The sequence below is a fragment of the Notolabrus celidotus genome, chromosome 11, assembly GCF_009762535.1.
Source record: "Notolabrus celidotus isolate fNotCel1 chromosome 11, fNotCel1.pri, whole genome shotgun sequence".
Taxonomy (NCBI): domain Eukaryota; kingdom Metazoa; phylum Chordata; class Actinopteri; order Labriformes; family Labridae; genus Notolabrus; species Notolabrus celidotus.
In genome coordinates, this window is record NC_048282.1 from 14740378 (window position 1) to 14753726 (window position 13349).

General features: G+C 41.1%; 1 protein-coding gene across 2 annotated transcripts in view; it reads right to left on the reverse strand.

Moving 5' to 3' along the window:
• kazna (kazrin, periplakin interacting protein a) overlaps positions 1-13349 on the reverse strand; it is a 242352-nt gene that overhangs the window by 16587 nt on the left and 212416 nt on the right. Inside the window, exons 6-8 of one of the 2 annotated variants that reach the window (XM_034696432.1) lie at positions 1785-1921; positions 1255-1425; positions 790-873 (exon numbers count right to left, since the gene is read on the reverse strand). In XM_034696432.1, coding sequence (XP_034552323.1) covers positions 790-873; positions 1255-1425; positions 1785-1921 — 392 coding nt within the window. The remainder of the gene's footprint in view (positions 1-789; positions 874-1254; positions 1426-1784; positions 1922-13349) is intronic. The other variant, XM_034696433.1, reaches the window with a different exon arrangement.

Sequence of the window (13349 nt, forward strand, 5' to 3'; positions counted from 1 at the left end):
AATCTCTTGTTACCGCTCTTGAGAGCATGGAGGGAAAATAAAAAGGACAGAATATCTGAGAGAGGTGTTTGCTCTTTGCTTCATTTACAGAGTGGAATTTAGCTACCTGTGTGATGTAAAAATAGAGAAACTTAAAAAATCTATTTTTTTTTTACAGAGTAGATGGGATTTGTTTATCTGTAGAGTCTTGCAAAAATCACGATTCTCTTCCTTTTAACAGGAATAGCTATGAGCTGCCAGATCTTTGAGGGTTGTTTGTGCATGTGTTTATAGTGTCTGTCAAAGTTTGTTTTTCTGTGCAAATTTTCTGATAGCCTTGACACATAATGCTTGAAATCTTGTTATTTTTCAAACCTTATAATCATGCCAAGCAAGGGCAGGCTGCAAATCAACACCAACACAATCAGCTTCATTGCAATCATTTCTACCTACCAGTGGTCAAACGATTATCAATCACAGTCTTTGACATGCAAAACAGGGTACAATCACAGACCTTCTGGAGGAATCATTAATCATCAGAATATTGATGTGTTCTTTTTTTTGTCCCCGGGCATTTCTTCGCTCAATTAGACCTTTAACACATTCATATCCATCACAGTAGGGAAATCCGTGGGATCACTCATGTTAGGATCACTGGAATCAGTCAGGGTTGGCTGAGGGTTAGTCAAAAAACGTGCAGCTCACGAGGTGCTTTCCAAAAACCACAATTAGGTCATACACAGGAGAGATTTTCCAGGGAACAGGGAGGTCAAGAGAGGTCAAAATTTAGAGCTGTGGGGCTCATCTTACCGCCATGAACCTGGGAGAGAAGTCCCTGTCTGCAACCCGCTCAAACACCCGGAACTCCATTCTCTGATTGACACAGTTACTCATCTGGGGGGTTGGAGACATGGGATGTCTATGCTGTACATTCAGAGGGTTTTTGTGCTTGATTTTATGTAGCGTACCCAAAATAATACACACAGCTTTCAGAGTATCCATGACAAACAAGTACGACAACTGACATTATATCTTCTTTTTATCGTTCTTGTTAGTGTATGTGACAAAAGTGAGCTGTCAACTGGTTCAATGCATGAAGATGCAGAAACATCCTGGGCTCTGTACTCCCATCTAATTTTACCAACTTTACTTAACAAATGAAAAATCAACATTCTTGTGGCTTTCTCAACCGCGAGCAACATTTTTTTTTTACAAAGAACGATGAAAGAAAAATCATTTTTTTCCTTCATCCCCCAGCCCATCATTCGGACTCACCATGGCCAGTTCAGCCTCCAGCTCCTTGATGCGGTTCTCCTTGAGGTCCAGCTGGGAGCGCAGCATCCCAGTGTGCTCTGTTGCTTCCTTTGTCTGCCGCCGCAGGTCCCACTTCTCTCTCTCCAGCAGGTCCTTCTCTTTAGCCAGCGCCTTCACCGCATCCTCGCTCTCCTGGTACACACAGAGATCCTGATGGATTGATTCACGCAGCGGCCATGCATTCAAAAAACAGACTGGGAAAGGCAAACCCTAAGCCATGGCCTTTATCCACCTGTTGTACGTTAAATATCACAGATTCTATGATTCCAGTTAACTCTTAATTGGAAATAATGTGTTAAAACCTCAAGCCAACACAGGTGCTCTCTGATTTACATAGCCAGTGAGAACAGTCCCCTTTGAATGGCCGTGTAGTTTCTTGGACTATGCTTTCATTGTAAGCCTTGATGTGCAATGTGCTCCCAACCAGCTGCAAAAGACACTATATATGTTTCTTTTTGTGCATGCACAGGGTCATATCATGGACTCCATACTTTTCTGTGCTGCTCATAGTTGCGTATGAAGTCACGGAGCTGCTCCTCCCGGCTCTCCAGTGTGGCATAAAGCTGCTGCATCTGGTTTACCAGGTCTGCTTTCTCTGCCTTCAGACGCTTGCGGTCTGACTTCATGGCTGCAAGAAAGAAGGAGAAAGAGAGAGAGAGAGAGAGAGAGGGGCTGTTAGTTTGTGTCAGAGACCTATAGGAACATCGGTTGTGCTTTGAAGTGTTGGTGCGTGTGAAAAAGCAAACGTATACAAGTATCAAAGGAGTTCAAAGCAGAAGTTTAAGTAACTAAGTCTGGTGGGCACAACATATATGTGTCCCTGTGCTTTTTAAAGCTGTTTCATCACACATGAGAAAAAATACATGTTCTATACATCTATTTTCACACAAATAAACAACAACAAAAGCTGCTTTGTCTTGGCTCTTTTTGTCAAAACTACTGCATGGATTATTTTCTGCAGAAATAGAAATAAAAAGTTACATAGCTGCAAGGTGAAGAGACCTTTTATTTGTCTGCAAACATGCTTGAGAGAACAAATATAACATCTTATTTTGGTCAGTATGTGTTCAGATTTGAGCGTGAATAATTTTCTTATAGTGCTAATATGTTTATTTATATATCATATTTTATTAATTGCTTTTGATAAGGCATTAAGCACACCTGCCGTTGCTGGTCTAATATGGTGTGGCTGCATGCTGATAAAGAGGTGAATCACACATGAACCCTCCTGTCAATCTCCTCTCTGCTGCTGGATTCTTCAGAAGCTGGCTCACTCTTTTCATCTATCTCTCTGCCACACATTCTCTCTAATCCCCCGGCACCTCACCCACACATCACGATAAAGAATGTGGCTCAGTGTAGTTATTCACAGAATGTCTAATTTTCTCAAAGACAACGTAGCCCTTCTCTTTCCTCTCTGCTGCATCTGCCTCCTTCTCTCCCTGGATTTTCTCTTCCTCTTCATGCAAGCCTGTTTTCCAGAAATCTGCTTTAAGCCGACTTTCCCTCCAGCAATCTCTCCAAAATGACAATTTATGCTTTATTTACATCTTCTGTATTCTTCCTGTGTCTGTCCACTTTTGTCTTCTTCACTCTGACATCTACTCTCTCACAGCTCAGCAGCTCTTACTGTGTCATACCATCACATGGTTCTCTCTTCTCCTCTTAATGCCCGTTATCATGTCCCCACCTTTCTTTTTACACTCCCCCTTTTCCCCGTTCAAGCCAGCTGTGTGTCATTAATTAACTTATATCACAGCCTGGTTAATTGCCTGACATTCACAAGTTGCATCTGGGGAGCATGCTCAGGCAAGTGGAATGAAGTGCAGATTTTCACAAGGACAGACTCCTCCTCTCGTTTCCTGTCCTTCATTTTTTTTTCACGTCACCCTTTCATATGTCTCCATTCCAGTCGTTTTTTCAGCAGCGGAGTCCCCGAGCTAAAGACACATTCAAGCCATAACAGCCAGCGAGAAAAGACAAGAAACATCCCTCATTGGCCAAGAGAAACAGGAAACCTCCCAGCACCTGCCTCAGGAAGTGAAATCAAAGCCGTCTTTGAGATGAGCCAAGAATTCTGCTGCTGCCTCACATCCTGCACCTGTGACCATTTGGCAACATCGACCGCTTGGTGTCAGATACAAGAATGCACTCTCTGTGACTCTCTAAAAGGGTCTATTCAAATCACGTTAACACTGCTACTAACCATTTATAACCTTTGAATGAGCACTTTTAAATGAACATTATGGTCCTGTGGCTCATTGCAGTCCAATAAACTAAAAAATGGATGAGACGGGGAAGCACTAGCGATTCTCCCCCTACTGACTGACAGCCATATAAATGACTTACATACTCAGTGGTGCAGTCCAAGCCTCCAAGAATTATTACCAGATGAAACAAGAGGAAACCACCTGGGAAGCGTACAGAGCTGGATCTAATGTGTTTTGAGCTGGAGGAGGAGGAAGACATGGAGAGGAAGCCTTTGAAAGGGTTCAATTTGAAAGTCTTTTCATGGAGGTATGATATCCATGCAGGCACCTATTGTTTTTCTTGCCATGCATTTCAGTGCTACGTTTTGTGCTTTTTGGAGTACTTTTTAGATTATACAGCTCAGACAGAAGTGAGGAGAACAATGTTAAAATAAATGTTTCTCAAGTTTTACTATTCATAGGTTTGTGTGACTTAAATCAACATCTTTGTTTTATTGTAGAATGTTTTCAAATAGTTAGGATGACAAAAAGACACAATGTTTTTTAAGAAATCAATATTTGGTGGAGTAACCCAGATCTCAATGTGTGTTGGCATGCTCTCCATCAGTCTTTCACACTGCAGTTGGCTGACGTTATGCCACTCTTGACACAAAAACTCAAGCAGCTGGTTTTGTCAGATGGCTTGTGAGGTGATCACCAAATCAGTACCGCGTTAAGCAAAATGAGCTGTACTTGTACTGAAATTTGACAGACACTGGATTAAAACTGCTTCCATGCATGCAGAGTTGCTGATTAAAGGAAAAGTATCTTTTCTTGTTGCTGTATGTTAACTTGTTCCACTTTGTTCACACAGTGCATCAGCAGTTGTTTTCTGCACAATTTGCACACCTGCATGCAAAATCCATACGCTAGCTCTACTTATAAAATGCTCAATTTTTCATTGAAACCTAGCAGGGCCTTCAGGTGCTCTGAGGCTGTCTAAATGCTATAAATACTGGAAGACAATACATGCTTAAATCTGATTAAACAGAGGTTCCTGCTGTTATTTCTCAAAACCCTGGGCCCTTTTTCGTCTCGTCATCAAAACAGATCATGTTCTTTTCACTTAAGAAATATTATTGAACTACTACTGCAACAAACACTTTTTTCCTTAAAAAAATGCATGAACGATTATCTGCAGTCAACAAGGATAGTGTAGCAAAACTACTCCCCAGTTAAAACAAAGAAGCTCACATTGCTATCATGTTTGCATATTTCCACTTGCTCCCTGTTGTTCATATATGAGGCAGTTTTAAATTATTTTCACTTCTAGAGGCCTACACGGTCAGGCTGCAGAATATTTGATTAAAAAAAAAAATATCACTTTTCAATATTCAAACCTGCTAAATGTGTTGTTTGTTCCATGAACATGCCTAAAAAGACCCATTGTTATTCAGCATCAGACATGATACCCAAACCATGCAATGCTCTACCCACATCTTTGAGGTCTCGTGACTCTGTTGAATCCATTAAAGTTCTGTGAGGAACTTTCTGCTTGTGTTTGTTTGGATGCCCCCTTTGGACAAAGCGGTGCATCTTTGCAAGCTTTTTTATCTACATGTGAAATAATGGTTTCTGACAATGATTCTCATCCTGCTTTCTTATAATATGAATATTTACTGTGAAATAATTTGAAAAAGCATTCTGTGATCTGTCTTGTCTGGCACCTTCCCCCTCACAGTGATCACAGTCATTATAAAGTACAAAATAGAAACAAACCATCTTGTCAGTGATGGTTTTATCTGTGTTCATAGGTCATAACAAGGCATCACTGTTAATTTCAGTTTATTGTTGTCTGTGAAAAGCACCATAGAAATAACTTTACCTTACTGACTGACTGACTGACTGACTGACTGACTGACTGACTGACTGACTCACTGACTCCAGCCCTTGTAAGCAGGAGTGAAGCTGATCGCAAGTCATACAAAACAAGAATTCACCAGCTGAGCTCACTGGTTCCCACTGTGCTTAGTTAAAACCAGAAACACCTCCCTGCATCATGCTCTCCTGAAATATTCTCTATAATCTGCATGTGTTTTTTTTTTAGCCCCTCACACTGAGCTCTTCTGCTGCCTAAGCCCTTGTGTTGTAAGTAGTTTAATATGAGCACATATGACTGCAGTGGGCTAAAAGCACTCATCAGCTGCACTCTTCTGTGACGCCATGCTGCTAGCAGAGATAGACTGTCCACAATGAACTCTGAAGTTACCAAACAGGAAGAGTGGACTTCTCAGGTAGCTTCGACTGGCTCCAGGCACTCCTGTTTTAAATGTTACTTAAAGAGTTGTTCCAAACAAACACACTTCATTCACACGTTTAGACTAGGATGAGAAGACTGATCATACTCTCATGTCTGTGCGTTATTTATTTATCCACTACCAACAGACAGTTAGTTTAGCTTAACATGAAGTGAAAATACTAAAATGTTCATCAACAGACTTTGTCGCCATCATTCATCAGCTGAGTGTTCAAACCTGCTTCCAACCTTTGTGCACAGCAAATCTAACGTGCTTATGACTTTGGCTAAATATCAATAATAAAAATGATGGGAGTGGGTGAACATGATACATTATATCTTACTACTGTATTCCTTTAAACCCACATATTTTTAGATTAATGTATAGGCTTAAATATATAGGGAGGGGAAACATACATTTCTCATAAAGATATAGCCAAAAATATATGACAGGATGTAAGTGATCAAGATAGCAAATGGTAAGATTTGAAAACATGGGGTGATGTTGAGAATCATTCTAAATCAGAAGCTCTTTTGTTATATGATGGTCTCCCACATTCACTATAAGCACAAGTGCAGATATCTGAAGATATTCATCATCCCCTCTCTTTCTTTACTGAATTTCCCGTAGGGATAAATAAAGTACATTCTTCTTCTTCTTCTTCTTCTTCTTCTTCTTCTTCTTCTTCTTCTTCTTCTTCTTCTTCTTCTTCTTCTTCTTCTTCTTCTTCTTCTTCTTCTTCTTCTTCTTCTTCTTCTTCTTCTTCTTCTTCTTCTTCTACAAAATTATGTTAAACAAAGCAAAAATGATATCCAAAGAAATACAATAATTCTATTAATGGAGAGGGTGAAAACTCACAGATCTGTTGACTCTTGAGTTAATACTATTGACATATTTGGGCCCTCAGGGTAAACTAATTTGGGATCTTTTTTATATGAATATTTTTGTTTAGTTTTTTATTTCTGGGCTTTTAGGGTTTTAGTGAGAGAAAAAGATCGACAGGGCAGGAAACTGGGATAGAGATGGCATTTGGCATCATGCCGCTCCCCACTGGAATCAAGCCTTGGCCGCCCGCCACGATGACTATAACCTCTGTACATGGGGCGCACGATCCAACCAGTCAGCAAACCGACATGCCTGAATAATTATTTTGTGATGAGTATTTGTGTAACTTCATTTTTTGTGATTATTTTAAGTGTTGATCTGACACCACTTAGTAGAAGCAGCAGGGTTAGTATTTTCCTGCTGCTGTTTTCTCCATGAACATGTTTGGACAGCAGAGAGTTGAATTTTAGTGTTGAGAAGAAGTTTCTTTCTTCTACTTTTTTTCCCTGCTGTGAAAACATGTCGCTGCAGGAATCTTCTTTTTTTGGAAGTGACATGAATTTAAGCTGGACCGGAGCTGTTGTTGTTTGTGAAGGAGCAAACTACAAACTGTAACAGCTACTTCTCAAGCCTCCAGGAGGGCTCTGTTTGCTCCCCAAAAGATAGAGTTTTTGGTGGACTACTTTAAAACACCACAGGAATGTAGTATATGTTATCTGGCAAGTCTGAAAATAAGAGTTTTAGGTTCTCCTGTTTTGTAAAGAAACTACTCGCCATCACTAAAACCTCTTCCTGTCACTGTGGTAAGCTTTTCTCATTCTACTATCAGCTTTTCTTTAGTTAAGTTATACAAGATGATTCCAGCAACATCCGTGAAATAATACTGCGTTTGAATGGGAAAAAAAGACAAGAAAAGTGCTAAAAAAGGGCAAACAATTATTCCATCTGACTGAATGCAATGTTGACTTTCAGCAAAGACCACAAACACTGCGAGTCCAGAAGATCTGTCACAGCAGACAACAGGCTCAAAAAGATCAAGACAGTCATCAGTGATGATTTTGTTCCATTAATGAACAGAAGTACTTCCCTCTGACGTTACTCCATAAAACTTCAGTCCTAAAGAGAGAGGACAGGCTTTTAGCCGGCTCTTAACATAATTATTTTGGGAGAGAACAAAAGAGACATCGGCTCGTTGGAGGGAATCCAGTGTTCACGGTTTGGGATTTTAAATCTGCCAGCTGAATAATAAAGTACGAGCCTGTGAGCTGCACAGTGTACTCACCTCCTCACTTCTACAGTAAAAACAAAGTAATGGGCTTTACCAGGCTGATATCTGCATTATAGTCAACACTTTGAAGCAGGTTAGTGCTGGTTCAGGCTTCTTTGCAACCATGGTAATATTCACACAGCTTAATTAAGGTTGATTAATATTTCATCAAGAATCTACAAACCTCTGCAGTGACATTTGACCCGTGTTATACGTTTAAGCACCCTCCCAACAGCTAGCTATTAAAAATAGATCAAACCCTGCTCCTAATAGGTGATCTGGAGGGGGTGTGTGTACAAGCTATTTAAACAGCAGAGCTGACACATGAGGGAATCAAGGGGAGAATCATGCTTTGATCCCATAACAGCAGCTCATTACCCTCCCCTCTGTCTTCACTGGATCAAAACAAAGTGAGTGCTGTGAAAGGCTTCAGTGCAGTTGTTCAGGTGCAAGTGTGTTGTAACACGTTTGTAACACGGGAGTGAAAGAGTACGTCAGCTGCAGCGGGGATGCTGAGACGAAAACAGTACCGGCAAAATGTGTCTTTGTCTGAGGTACAAAAGTATGGCCACTAGGAGCCACTGTAATCCAAACTCCTGGTGTCACTTGAGGATGTCAATTTGGGATGGACTGAGGTCCAAATTGGGGAGAGAAACCATCCTCATTATCTGTTCTGATGAAGAAGGACCCGCTTTGTGAGGAGAAAAAAAATCACTACAGATTTGTAGAAACACCAGCAGCAATGATGTCCCTTGCTTCCATATTAATATGCATGAGTTTATTAAAATCAAAGGACTACACCAAAAACTGCAATTATTTTAATGTATCAGGTAAAGCAGGCTGGTGAGGTTGAGCAGCACTGGGTGCATGTGTGTGTGCCTCTGTGTGTGTGTGTGTGTGTGTGTGTGTGTGTGTGGGGGGGTACTGAAGTTTAAACGCCTATTGAAGGGAGAGGCCTTGTAGTGAAGGACAGAGCTGCTTTCTGAGTACGGTGTAGCGTGAAATGACACTAAACAGAGCAGGCAGGCTGTTCTTTGATGATACATAGCTGTCTGCTGCTTTTATTTGAGCTCTGGATTGACTGGGAGTCCCTCAGTGACAATAATTAGCCAACACTGAAATAGCTAATTAAAAAACAGAAGAGAGGGCAAGCAATATTCTTTGAAAAATTAATTCAACACAACTTTGAAGAGAAAGTCCAAATAAGCGTTGAGAAAGCCTTTAGACACCTTTCAGGAACAGTCCAAATGGTTCACGTCTGCTTCTTAAATTCTTCCTTAAGTCCAGGCTTTGGAGATAAGGACAGTTTAAGTTCAAAGTAATTTGTGTACATAAAAGTGAGGGGGTGAGAAATGACTCAAAGAAGCAGGTTGACCCATCAAAACAAACCATTCAATAGTGGGAGGCTGGCCATTACCCTCATTTATAATTATAGTCTTCACAGGCTGATGTCTGGCACCCAGTGGGAGAGGGCTCAGGCCATAACAGTGCAGGCATCACACCACAAAGACACAAGAGGAGATACAGGCAGAGGAAAAAAGGGAAAAAATGATGAATAACTGGAGAGAAAACACACAGAAAAGAAGTGCTCCTCTCTGTGTTCTCCATTTTGTATTCATAGGCAACACAAAACCTGCATTTAATCGAGCCACACACTGCCTGAACTGATGGAGCAGAGGCAACATAGTTTCTGTGAACCTCCCTCAAAGTAAACAGGTATTATCTCAAGCAGCAGAGGGCAAACGTCAGGATGATGCATTTGGTTCAAACTACTTCATCACTGCTGCCTTTTTTGCATTCTCACTCAAAATAGAGCAACAGGCAAAAAATACGTTCCACAAAGCTACTCTGCTTTGCAATAATAATTGTTGATTTTTAATTGTTGGTAGCAATTCAACACAACCCCCTATGTTGCTTAAGTTCTCAAAACATTGCTGTCGTTCCTCTCAGAAAACACTGCCAAAGCACCTGGTAGGGTCTTCAGAATATGTCTGCCTTGTGAAAACTTGTGGAATCAAAAAGAATCAACATTTAATGAGTTATTCTCATTTGTGCTATTTTTAGTTTTCAAATGATGCCAAATGATGAAAGTTGAAAACTTCAGGAACATCACAAATGCACATCACCTGCAGGTATCAGTTTCTCCAGGACTCTTCCAGTGTTGACAAGTTAAGCTTCCAAAAGGCGACTCAGTTGTAATCATGAAATCATTAAGTGATCTCAGAAAAAACAAAGTGACTCATATTAAGCATAGACTGTATAAGATATGGACGTAGTATCCATGACATCGCCCATCTGTTTCTGATGCTCTGTTTTGAAGCCAATCGTCGGCAGCAGCCAGACTCTGCGGGCTTTGAGCCTCCTACCAACAGCTACAGTGTTCCCGCCTGTCAATCAAGTCAGCTGTGTCTCTCATTGGAAGACTCGTAATCTCAATATCTTCAAAATTGCAGCGTTACGAAAATATTCACCCCCCCCCTCCACAGTGTGTGCCGATCCAGAAATTAGCTATCCAGACTACACTTGTCTTTTGTACCAGGCTGTAAACATGTTTATTTCTGCTGTAAAGATCAGCTTTTTTTAATTGGTGTGTATGTGGTTTCCGGTACTTCCAGAGGCAGCCCCAAGCGGATTCTCGATGAACTGCAGCTTTTTAGCACTTCCGCATTAGACTCATATTTTTAGACCGGAGGTTGACGCCTGATTTTAAGTAAGCAGCAAGCTCCGGCTGCGAGATTTGAAGCTAATGCGAAAGTGTTTCTCAAGTGTCCGCTTGAGGCTGGCTCTGGAAGTACCGGAAACCACATACACACCAATCCAAAAAAGCTGATCTTTACAGCAGAAATAAACATGTTTACAGCCTGGTACAAAAGACGACTGTAGTCTGGATAGCTAATTTCTGGATCGGCAAATACTGTAGGGGGGGGGAATATTTTCATTACATGGCAGTTTCAAAGATATTAAGATTACGAGTTTTCCATAATGAGAAGCACAGCTGATTTGATTGACAGGCGGGAACACTGTAGCTGTTGGCGAGGAGGCTCAAAGCCCGCCTCTTTATGTCACACTAGCTTGACAGAAGTAAGGTTGAGTTCAGCATTTCCAATATGGTTCCCACCGACGATTGGCTTCAAAACAGCGCTTCAGAAACAGATGGGTGACGTCACGAATACTATGTCCATTATTCATACAGTCTATGACTTTAAGCCGCTATGGATGCCCTGTAATGTTTAAACGAGTGTCATGTTATTACACTATAAAGTAGAAGTTCTATATCTTCTTAATAGAGACAGATCTATTAAGTTAACTAGTGAATGAGACACTTGAATGCTTTACCCCTGCATAACATGCTTGTTTTGAGCATTTTAAATCACCCTTCAAAGAGTCAAATCAGAAGCCTTGATTCTGATTTTCCCACACAAACAATCCAACATAACATCCAATCCAATCAGCAATTACAGATGTGTTTAAGTCCTGCCTCCTACAGCAGTCAGCAGCACAAACACCTTTATAAAAAGTACTAAAAGTGTGCACTGTAATCTCCATTTGTACGCCTCACTGCGTCTCGTCTTCAGGTATGACAGCAGGCTCTTCGCCCTGCCCTTTCATGCGGCCACTCAAAACAGGTATAAACACTTCTGACTTAAGACGTGGGCCGACTCGGATGTTGTGGATGACCTTTTGTAGCTGTTTTTCAAGCACAGATGTGACACAGTCTTTCCCTGAAACATGGTGAATCCTGCCTCGGGCGTCTTTGTCCTTTTGGCCCACGGTGCATGAATGCATTGATAATGTTTTCCTGATAATTAGCTGTTGTGCATGGAGGAAAGCTAGGTAGTTAATATTACCGGAAATTCATTCTGCTACCTCACCCTCACCCCAAATTTCTGTAATTACTGCCTGTTTGTTCAGCATAAACATTTAGTTATTCCCTCATTGCCTTTTTAATTTTCTCTGCGTAGTCCCTCATGGCTGCATGCTCGTGAAAGCTCATCTATTAATACACTAATTTACACATCTTTTTAGATTTCATGTGTTTTCCTGAGTTTCATTTTGCATACAGAACCATGCATTGAAGTTATAACCACTAAAGTCCAGCTGACGGATGTGTCTTCACTTTCTGCTGTAAAGCTACAATGGCTGCTGCTCACCACATGTTAAGACTGTATGAGCAAATAGCTAGCTAATACTATTGTTGCTCTTTCACGGCTGTCCTAAAGAAATAGTATTCTTGGTGATGGAGTGTGACAACCATGGACAAGCAGAAGCACTGGAGACCGCAGCCTGTGCAGCATGAGCCACTTCATGTGCAGTAGAAAATCACAACAAAGGAAATCAATAATTCACAAATGTTGCTGCTTTCAACACTACATGCAAATAAAGATCTTTTTTCCCCACAGGTCACTCTCAGAGCGACTTGAACTTCTGCTCTGCTGTTCTTCCAAAACTTGCTTTGAGAGTTGAAAAAGTTCAAACAGATGTGAAACAGGAATGACTTCTTACAAGAGTTTACAAAAGCTTCCCTTTGCGTCCCTGAATGTATTCCCACCGACACAAACTTAAATGACAAGAGCCAATTTCCTGTTGCCCTCCCACACACCCCATCTTAATTGCAGAGCAAATCCTCCCCGCTTAACATTTCTGGACATTGTAAGCTCACCAAAGTCCTTCTTTATAAAGCTTTCATTAGTCGCTGATTGCTGTCAGTGCCTGCTGGGCTCGGTAGGCTTTGGCCTCCATTAACAGGCCTGAGTCATACACATGACTGTACGAGCCTGTGTGCAGCCTGTTCAGACAGCCAAACATGCAGCTAAAGACCAGATAAGTATTTATTTGATGTCTGCTGTATTGTACCCTGCCACAGTCCATTCTGTTTTTGTTCTTTTCTCCCCCCAAAAAGCGTAGGCTGCAAGTGTCAAGTGAAATGTCGCGGCTACAAAATCCCCTGACAGCACGTCATGCGTTTGTCTGATACCAAATGGTGGTTTTGTGCTCTGCCTCATTCCACGGGCGATAATTCTCTGAAAAGAATGATTCAGTGCCACGCTGATGACATCTCTGCTTGATGCCCTGCAATCCACTGTGCAGCGCCTGGCAGAAGTTGTTCATTACTTTACCCTGTGCAGAGTCTGTATGAAGGCAAAATGTAAGTGAAGTGCCATTTGGCATAGTCTCATGCATAAAACAAAAACAGAGCACCAAATACTGAGGCTGTCTGTCATGAGCTGAGAGGAATCTGTGCTAGAGATCCATGTATCAACGGTTCTGAAGGGATAATAATTGAGTGTATCATTGAAGCCCTTTACAATTGCTCTCTCTATCTAATGTAATTTAAGTAGTAGCAGAGAGAAAGGTTATTGTACATGTAATTACATTTAAGCTGTATTTAAACATAAAAAAAATATATAAATAGCAGCAAACACAGAAGCTTTTCCTTTGTTGTGACCATCACTCAAAATATTTGTCCTTTCTGTGACA